The sequence below is a fragment of the Henckelia pumila genome, chromosome 4 (assembly GCF_033568475.1).
Source record: "Henckelia pumila isolate YLH828 chromosome 4, ASM3356847v2, whole genome shotgun sequence".
In the NCBI taxonomy this organism is placed as follows: domain Eukaryota; kingdom Viridiplantae; phylum Streptophyta; class Magnoliopsida; order Lamiales; family Gesneriaceae; genus Henckelia; species Henckelia pumila.
The window spans coordinates 3,370,372-3,380,240 of record NC_133123.1 but is presented as its reverse complement, the minus strand read 5'-3'; the positions used below and the strand labels follow the sequence as shown (position 1 = coordinate 3,380,240).

The 9,869-nt window shown below is 36.1% G+C and overlaps 2 protein-coding genes across 3 annotated transcripts; both read right to left on the bottom strand.

The window, feature by feature from the left end:
- Positions 1-381: 381 nt before the first annotated feature.
- Positions 382-2,070, bottom strand: LOC140863245 (probable serine/threonine-protein kinase WNK11). 2 transcript variants are annotated; one of them, XM_073266534.1, is made up of 3 exons: positions 1,903-2,070; positions 1,707-1,742; positions 382-1,449 (listed from the first exon to the last, which is right to left on the bottom strand). In XM_073266534.1, the coding sequence occupies exon 3, from the start codon at positions 1,433-1,435 to the stop codon at positions 557-559; it is 879 nt and encodes a 292-aa protein (XP_073122635.1). In that variant the 5' UTR covers positions 1,436-1,449; positions 1,707-1,742; positions 1,903-2,070; the 3' UTR covers positions 382-556. The 2 variants fall into 2 exon arrangements, with proteins under 2 accessions (XP_073122635.1, XP_073122634.1); XM_073266533.1 differs by having other exon boundaries at positions 1,711-1,742.
- A 1,032-nt stretch (positions 2,071-3,102) lies between these two features.
- LOC140863244 (putative DUF21 domain-containing protein At3g13070, chloroplastic) lies at positions 3,103-9,157 on the bottom strand. Its single transcript, XM_073266532.1, has 14 exons — positions 8,452-9,157; positions 7,906-8,003; positions 7,722-7,815; positions 6,608-6,685; positions 6,328-6,431; positions 5,736-5,817; positions 5,524-5,663; positions 5,377-5,455; positions 5,202-5,265; positions 5,021-5,112; positions 4,829-4,894; positions 4,086-4,202; positions 3,689-3,868; positions 3,103-3,595 (listed from the first exon to the last, which is right to left on the bottom strand). Exons 1-14 carry the CDS (start codon positions 9,010-9,012, stop codon positions 3,338-3,340), a joined length of 2,013 nt encoding a protein of 670 aa, XP_073122633.1. The 5' UTR covers positions 9,013-9,157; the 3' UTR covers positions 3,103-3,337.
- Between the last annotated feature and the right edge of the window lie 712 nt (positions 9,158-9,869).

Sequence of the window (9,869 nt, the reverse complement as noted above, 5' to 3'; positions counted from 1 at the left end):
ATTCGGTGATTGTCACAACGAATAAATAAATTATTGAAAATGTCTAAATTTTGTGTTTGTGTATATATATATGTACCTTTACATAGTAGGATGAAAATGCGTGAAACTCATGGTTAATGTACCTTTCTCGAGTCTTCGTACCCATGTTTTCTTTACCGCATAAAACGTTGAAAAAAAAAGCCCCAAATTCGTCGTTTAATAACTTGTATGTTTGTTTTAGTCATATTATAGTAAAATACGTCCGTAGCACTGAAAAGTGCTTCCATGCCAACAAAAAATGTCTATTTATACGACATGTTAATTAAAATTTCCAAAAATTATAAAAAACTAGGTAATCAGGCCAACTCCTCTTTTCCCAACAAAGATATGAGGGGCCACGACTATGTGACAATCGGATAAATCCAATTTCCACAAACTCTAAATAATTCATAAAATAAAATTAAAATAAGCAGTAAAATAGAAAATGATATTTAATTTGTGCGTGAATATATATGCATTGACCATCCCAAGCAATATGTACATCAACTACCAAGATGAGTTATGTGACTCTCTTGTGTCACATATCAGGGTCATCGTTTTCGTCGTCGTCGTTGATTCCATCGAAAAACGGATCTCCGAGGAGATCAATAGCCGAGGGCCTGGCTTCGGCGGGAGCCAGGCACTTGTCTATGATGGCTCGAACCTCGGAGTCGTCGACATTGTCCAACGCTTGGGGCCTCACCCCAGCCACCACGTTTCTGTAAACGGCGACGATACTTCTGCATTCCTTGTATGGAACCTCAAGAGTGACCATTTCCAACAAACACATCCCGAACGAATACACGTCCACCAGCTCCGTGTAGTTCTCCTCGTACAGCTCCGGCGCCATGAATTCCGGGGTCCCCAGAACCGAATGCACCGCACCCTTCCTCTCTACGATCGCCGCTAGCCCAAAATCACCAATCTTTAACTGGCCAGTGTTGCCATTAATGAAGACATTGCTGCAGTTAAGATCCCTGTGAATGACGCAGGGGAGATGAGCGTGCAAATACTCCAATCCTTTGAGAATCTGCCAAGCCCATTTCTTGATGGCATTCAAAGAAACATGCTTGTGTTTGAACCTGTACTCTCTCAGGTTCCCGGAAGTGCATGCCTCGGTGATGAAATTGAGCGTATTTTTTCTCTTGTCATCGCGCCAAACAGAGTGTAAAGAGAGGATATACTTGTTATCGAGGCCACCCAATAAAAGAACCTCGGAATGCAACCGGCTTATCATTACGGGATTGTCGCTGAAGCTCCCTAGCTTTACCTGGTTCCACGCCACTTCCAGCCCTTCTTCTTGGTCGAATGCGCGGTACACTTTCTTCACGGCTCCGGCTCCCAGAAGCTCCGAATAGCGCCCGTATCGGCCCGTCGGGCTCAGTTCCACGAACGGTTCTGTTTCTTCATCCGCCATATATATATATATACCTACACATACAGTTAATCTTCTACTCTAAGAAGATGCACACACACAATACTTCTTGGATGAAAAGAAGATAACAAAGAGATTCGATGTTCAAATTAACAAAAAAAATTCAAACACATAGTTTTCTGGAGATATTTTTCCTCTGGAAACCAAACCTGTAAATCTTTGGAGTACATATATATATATATATATGGGCAAGATTCCTAATGAAAAACCAACACCATGAAAACAAAGAAAGGAGAAAACTTTAAACGCTTACGTACGGTGTATGCCTTCAACAAGATCAAATTAGTTCCTGCCACTCAAAAAGAAACAAAAAGAATTAAAAACGAAAACAAATTAGCACAAAAAGTTTCAATGATCAGTATTTCTTTTTTCCTCCTCTAATATATATATAGACTGCAGAGCAGAGCAGAGCAGAACAAAACAACGATTGTTAGGGGTGAGAGATATACATGCAGGAAGGGAAGGGATCCATTAGGATTTGAGGTGCGATTGAAGCTCAAAGGAGTTGTAGGAGTACTGTTGGAATCCCATTTTCATCGGTTTATAATTAATATTCCAATCCCCCTCGCTCGCTATGGATCCATCGGATCTTTGTTTCAGATTTTCCCTCATCTCATTATCTTCACATTACTCGATAAGATCGTTTTTTTTTTTTTAAAAAAAAGAAAAAATTTCATAAGATTGTGGATGACGTCATAATTTATAATTTTGATTTTTTTTAAATTTTAAAATAATTATATATTTTGAATCATATCATATGCTTATATTTGAATATAAACACGTGAAAAGGATAATTGGTTGGGCCTTTGGGGTGAATTGATTGAATGATAGCGATCAAATTTTAATAACAATTTTATAATGAGACTTCTACCTTTATGTTGTGACATTTTTTTTTAAACCAAATATTAATTGGATACCATTGATTTATTCCGCATAATAAAATAAAGTAAGTTTTTTTTTGTGATGAGAAGATTTAATAGGCTAATTTTTGTAGTGAAAAATAATATTTTTTTAATGAGTCGGACACGAAAATTTATCATGAGTTTTTGTGATTCAAATATTTATCCATAGAGCCTGTCAAAAAAATATTTATCCATAGATACTTTACTAATATGATTGTGTGTTTATGCGTGTGTCATTTATAAAAATAGATTTCTTATGAGAAGATTTTTAAAGAGTTTATAAAACTCACATCCCAAATGACAATTTAAGAACATTCGCGAAAACAATAAATTACTTAAAAGGCCCAGACATAAGAGTAACGAGTCAGCTAGACTAACAGTATTTGCTATCATTAATGGGCCTCCGAAAACAGGGTTAGGCCGTGCTTTATTGGCCCATTATGAAGATCCGATTTTTTTCAAAGGTTTTAAGATTTTAATTTATATTTACTTACATAGAAATTAAGAAAAATTACATTGATGGTCTCATAAGTTGCATATATATTTTTTTAAGTCGGTCATGTTAAAGTCAATTTACAGACTTAATACACTTATTTATAAAAACAATAATAATTTAGTCAATATCCAACGGAGTGCGGACGTGACATCATCTATGAATAAAAAATGCTCCACACTACATAGTAATTTCCGGTGATATCATTATTTTCATGAGTCACATCAGCACTCAAAATGAAAAAGAAAAATAACTAAACACGAAAAACCAATAAATTAAAGGACTAACACTGTAAATTGACTTACAAGAGGAAAAAGATGTATGTGCATAAATGAGCAATCAAGTTTGCGGGCTCTACACATTCCTATAGCGCATCATGTGACAAATATGATGATGTGACAAAATTCAAGCATCCTAAAGGAAAGGTGTAATAAGTTGAGGGGCAAATGAGAAATATTAATTTAATTCATGTCTGATGAAAAGAATGGTCTACCGTTTTCTTGCTTCATCAAAACTGTCCTCCTTTACATGATCATCATCAGACGAGCCCATATAATCACCTATTCCTTCAGAAGGAACCTCATCAATCTCTGTCCTACTATCTAATTCGTCGTCGCTGCTGCTCCATTTCCTTCTCGTGATTTTGGGAACCAAACGCGCAAACTCTTTCATACTTAACGATGAATCATCATTGGTTATCCGTTCAAATCGAATGGAACCAACCTTTCTGGCATTCCCTTCTAATATCTGCGTTGAGATAATCTATGGTTGGTTACAAAAAGTTGCCACATCCGAGCATCATGTTTTGATTCTTAAATTACAAGAACAAGAAAAACAAACCTCAAGCTTAAAAATCTGAGTCTTCTGGTTTTCATCTTGTCGATCAGATTCTGATGCATCGTATTCACCATGTTCTTCTCGATTCGCCCTTTCCAGGATAACTTTTGTTGTCTCACCAGTCCTCGGGATGTACCCAAACGCTTCACATACAAAGCCTGACACGGTTTCGTACTGATGACCCTGAACATGCAAAAACAAAAATGTCTGTCAGCAAGCATCAATGGAGCTGGAGACACTATTGAAACCTGAAATCCATAAAATTGTAACATATACTACAATTATTTTATCTAAAACAATGAGGAACATATAACAATCTCATATATGTTGCACTCAACATATTTTGTAGGATGACGAGTTTGCTACCGTAAGTTGTAACCAGAGGAAAAATGAAATGTACCTCCGGCATTTTAATGTTAAGGTCGTCAGATAGCTGCCCAATGGTAGTATTAGCGTCCACATCATATATACCATCGGCACGCATGACAATATAACCAGTCTTTTTCTGGATTTCTTCCTGCCATACAGTTAATTACAGTAGAAGCGGACTCAGAAATTATGTTATTTTTCAATGATCCTCCACCAATATCGACAGAACTTGTATCGCTACTAGCATAATAAATGCAAAACATAACGCACGCAGCCAGAAAAATAGTAAAAAATTTCACGCCGGCATGTAAACGAAAACCACCTTTTGCTACACAATGGGACTTGGTGGACGTACGACGCTGGGGTCCTCAATAAGCAATGACGTGCAATCAAATGGATTCAAACAATTCTACAGCAAGTATGAATTCCAGAGAAACGTTACTGTAGCCTAACAAAATCCTAAAATCTCAACGGGGGATGAAGAATCAACCGATGGTTTACAGCTAGGTTCCTCCAAAATTCTAATATCCTCAGGCTATTATGCAAGAGCAAACTAAAAAATCTTTTTGAGTTAACAAGTATTCAGTTTATATCATCTCATTGATCACCTGTCAAATGCCATATCTTGTAGCTTTTCAGTACAATATCGACACCACAGACATATAATAAATCAAAAGGCAGCCAGAGAATGAAAATTTTATGCTTGTGATAGGACATGCATCTGAAATTAGTGATTGAGACAGTCAAGAACTTGGTATCATCAATTGACCTTACTTTTGAATCATTTTCATCAAAAATTTCACCAACAATTTCTTCCACTACGTCTTCAAGGGTCACTATCTGTTGTAGAATAAGAGAGAGTAACATTAAATAACAACCCAAAACTTGATTGGTCCAGTATTGGGCCAACAGATATCCATATCAAGGTGGTGTAAAATATATCCACAAAGGTGAGGAATAGCTTACGCCAACAGTTCCGCCATATTCATTTAGAACTACAGCCATGTGTACCTTCCTGATCCGGAACTCTCTTAGAAGATTCCATACGAACATTGAATCTGCAACATACAAACACACACATACACTATCTCACACACACACTGACACATCCAAATATTAATGTCATAATCTAAAACTTGAAAATTACCAGGAACAAAGTAGGCTGGTTTATGAGCGATGTCTTGCACAGCAGAATTTTCGAGAAGTTCCCCCTTCAAGATAAAAAGAAAATAATCTGAGTGCTATGAGAATATTTCGTGCATGAGAAGAAAATATGAAAGGACAACATTCTGGATAATATGAGTATTCTGAGATGAGTCAACCTTCTGGACGTAATCCAAAAGATCCATTGCATATGCAATACCAACAATATTGTCAATGCGCTCCACAAAGACAGGTACCCTACAAGCATAAATGGAAGCTTTTTGAACTGAACACAATCCAACCATGAATAGAAAAGCAAATCATACCTGGAATATTGATGATCAACCCATGAATTATGGAAATCAACCAGTGTTGCGCTGGCATTTATGGCAACAACATCAACAAGAGGTGTCATTACCTCTCTAACATGGGTTTCTTTTATTTCTAAGACGTTTTCAATCATATCCTGTCAAATATCAACCAATATCAAGCTCTCAAATTTTCAAATGGTGAGTAGGATATGTGGAACAAAGTTCACCTGTTCTTCCTCCTCGATTGCTCCACTCAATTCTGCTCCACGCAACATCAGTTTTAGTTCATCTTCAGTTACATAAGGTTCGCTAACACATCAAGATGACCAAGTAAAGATCGATGTTATGGGGTAGCCGGAAAAAATAAGGTGCGAAGATCTAGTGACATGGTGGAAGCAAATAAATATCGGCCCACCAAACAAGAGGATTGATCAATAGCATTTATAATGGATGCACAATTAGCAAGGCTAGTAGTTATCCTTCTGTAATAGATAGGTTTACTCTAATTAACCAGCAATATTAGAATTTACGATTATCCCTAAAACGAGCAATTTTCTAAAACCTGCTCAGGCACTCCCATTTCAAACTGAAACATACCAAACAAAATGAGCATTATTCCCAAGCAATATCTCATTGTTCTTTAATGATCTACGACATGTTGCACAAATTTCTTTAAAGAATCTCACATCTCATAGCTTGATCAGCAATTGTCCATTGAGAAACTAAAGATTCAGACATCCCACATAAGAGAATTAATTATATGCGTGGCAAAGATTATAAATGACATAAGAGAGAAATACTAATTGAGGTATACCTCACCTTCTGCCTTTCAAACCCATAAGTTTTAGCATTCCCATCGACAAATATGTAACAACTCTGCCCACGGGATATAATACAAGAGAAAGCCATGCCACTGGCCTCACCTAAAGACATCACAATCACAATATAAAAAATATATGAGGCATACACAACACTATAAATGTCTTAATTTTCTTTAATCTAAATCCTTTAAGAAGAGCGCATCAGATAATTAAAACCACCGTCTACCATCTGTCAAAGTCATAAATCAAATCCAACCAATTATAAGTTTGAAACTTACCACAAATCTAGCAACCTCAGTGGCATTGTGAACGGCTATACTTTTTGGAGTAATCTCGGTAAGGAGCAAAATTGCAACCTGGTGTTATTGACAGTTTCAGGCTAAGTATGCTTAAATGGAAAACTGATGCAAACTGGATTTTTAAATATGTAAAGGAAGATAGAAACTCAAGCAGAAATGCAATAAAAACTGATAATTGTGCTGTAATGGAAATAAAAGTGGCAATATCTCATAGTTCTCCTCAGCACAATATCCTCTCAACCCTCACCCTAGCATCGGCTAGTAAAAGACACATGAACAAAATAACAGAATGAATAACTACTCTCTCTCACTCCCTTTTTGATTCCCCACTACCTCACTTGGGCCTTCTCTTACTTTTTCTAGAGTAAACATGCTTGATAATGGGCTCATCATTATTAATGCTCTAGTGATTATTGCTAGTGGCAAAGCTGATAATATTACATCCTATAAAGCCAATTAAGATAGGGCTTATGATTAAATAACAAGGATCGGATTATTTTTTATCATCACAAAATACAGGGACATTAGCATACACCTAATTGCATTAACACAATAAACTTTAAACTGCATGAGACAGGAAGTTTACTTTAAAGGGAAAGCAACTGATCTTAAAAGAACATGGAATCCCAGGAGCCAACATGGATTCTCAAAAAATTTTAAAATATAGCAGAACTCCTTCAATATGCACTAGGGTTCGGTTAATGATCACATCGACATAATTAGAAAGTTAGGGTGAATTTTTTTCTAAAGGATAACAATGGCACGTCTAAATGAGAATGTTTGATTTGATCTTGGAATTTCTGAGACAGGACCCAACTAAAAGCTATTTTTCTCAAGTTTTTACACCTGTTTGGACATCAAAATGCAATTCAGGGATGAAAATAAATGGCATGAATGGTGCAAAAGTTTTCATTAAGAGTTAAAAGAGACACATGTCCACGTGCAACTTTCAGCTTAAACACATGTTGTTACATAAGCATTATCGTTGATGTGGTTCTAGAGACTTGACCTTATTCCTACTAAAGTGAAAGCAAAGTAAGTAACATGGCTCTTTAGTTCCAATCTGGAAGACCAAAAATGACTATAGTCGTACCGTCATAACTCCAGTAGCTGCGCTGACACCAGCTTCTCCAAACATTGCAGTTGCAGCTTCAGTAACCAATGCTGTAGCACCAATATTTACCACTCTGGGAAAATTAAATATTTAAACTAACAAAGCACGTTGAAAACCAAAAGAAGAAGAAAAAGAGGCTAATTGATTATAAGAGGAGCAATACGTGGTGCCTATAAGGATAGTCGTCAGGAAGCGAGTAACATCATTCCTCAGCATTTTAAAGACACCATTTTCTGACTCTTTCTCCGCCAATTCCCGCACCTAAAATCCATCACATGCCTTTGTAAGGTTAGTTCTTGTTTTTATTTTATTTTTTCAGAAGAAAAGAGAAACCAACTGAAAAAGAGATTTGATTTTCTCTAAATTGAGAAATTATCCTAAAACCACAAAAGCCCTTATAAAATGCAACAGATATGATAATCATGCAAACATAGTTGAGCGCTACTTCAAATAATTAAAAACAATTCAGTGCGTTTAAATTACTACAATATCAAAACTTTGGACCCTGCCAAAGAAATTGAACCCGAGCTTAACATTTGATGCTCAATGCGGATGTAACGAATAATTAGATAGTTTCAAATTTAACAAAGATTCGTGCAAGATAGACCTCTTTCAGTTTCAACTAACACCGGAAGAGTTTCAATTCAGCTCAATCCAAGATGTCGAACGAAAGTATATCAATGCAATCCCAACAACATTTCATCACTACCTTCCAAGGCCATAGAGTGGTAATGGAAGTCTCGGCCATGGAGAAAAATGCGGAGAGCCCTAAAAGGAGAGCAAGAACCAAACCCTGCTCTTTGATAAGCGTCAGAACCTGCAAAATCTTCGGCCACGAGCTCCTCAACGCCGAAAAAGTCCGCTCCCAGACCCCATATCCCGTACTCATGACCCCCTCCAACGCCAGTGCCCTCCGGCAACCCAGTACCACGAATACCCCAATCGTCACAGCAACAATCGAGAGTAACTTTCTGGCCAAAACTTGTCCGAAATCCTCGGCAATCCCCACGTCACCAATCTCACCTTTCCTACAGAAACTGGGTTTACTCGTACCTGAATACAGGGGAGCTTTTCTAAAAGAGCTGAAAACGAAAGCTTGAGAAGAAGCACGCTGCGTAGTACACAAACGGACCCTTTCGGGAATGACCTTCGGGGGTAGTTTCCAAGGATTTCGGAGAAGTCTAAACGAGGGACTACAGTAAGCGACGAAATTGGAGCGATTGAAGAGCAAAGTTTCAGGCACGGCTGCGGCAGCCGCAGCTGCACCCATGAAATCACTCCGTAAACAAAGGAAATGGAAATGATTAATCTAGTAATTTAACTGCAGTGATTTTTGAAGCTTAAATCTTGTGTCGCCCATGAGCTGCTCATCATGTCCGTTCTTCCCTGAAGAGCAGAGAGCTCTTCGGTTCGGATTTTCCTGCGACACAGAAAAAAAAAAAAATTATTTATTTATATCAAAATTATTATTTTATGAAACTCGATATCACTATAATAAGGACCTGTTTGGTGGGGTGATAAATGTATTACTATCTATTTATATTGAGTTTCTTTGTATTAAGAAGGCAGAAGAAGGGAAACAATGTTTTTTTTAAAAAAAAAATGTTTTTATTGTTTTAGATATGTTTGGATAGATTTGTAGTTCTTTTAAAACATTTATTTAACACAAAATAAGTGTTTTTTAAAAGTTTATTTTTATAGTTTTTCAAATATTTTTTACAACTCAAATAAAAAAATTATTTCAATCAATTTATCTAAACATAAAATTATTACAGCTTTTGCTTAAAAAAATATTTTTAAAACCAACTTTAAAAAAATACTTTTTAAAACAAAATACTTCTGTAACCATGATATATTAAAGAAGAACGTCATATTCATTAAATCTTAATAAAAATTACGATTTTAACATCACTTAATATGTTAATAAAATTATACCGTCAAAAAAAATATATATATTAATAAAATCAAGCAATTTAAAGTAAATAATTTTTTTTTGGTAATTTATCTATAAAATCGATGTTCTTTCTTAACATTGAAAAAAAATACAAATGACATAGCATCGGAGATATCAAAATATATCAAGTTCATTCTCTCGTATGATTGAGTTGACAATTTTTCAGATTTGTC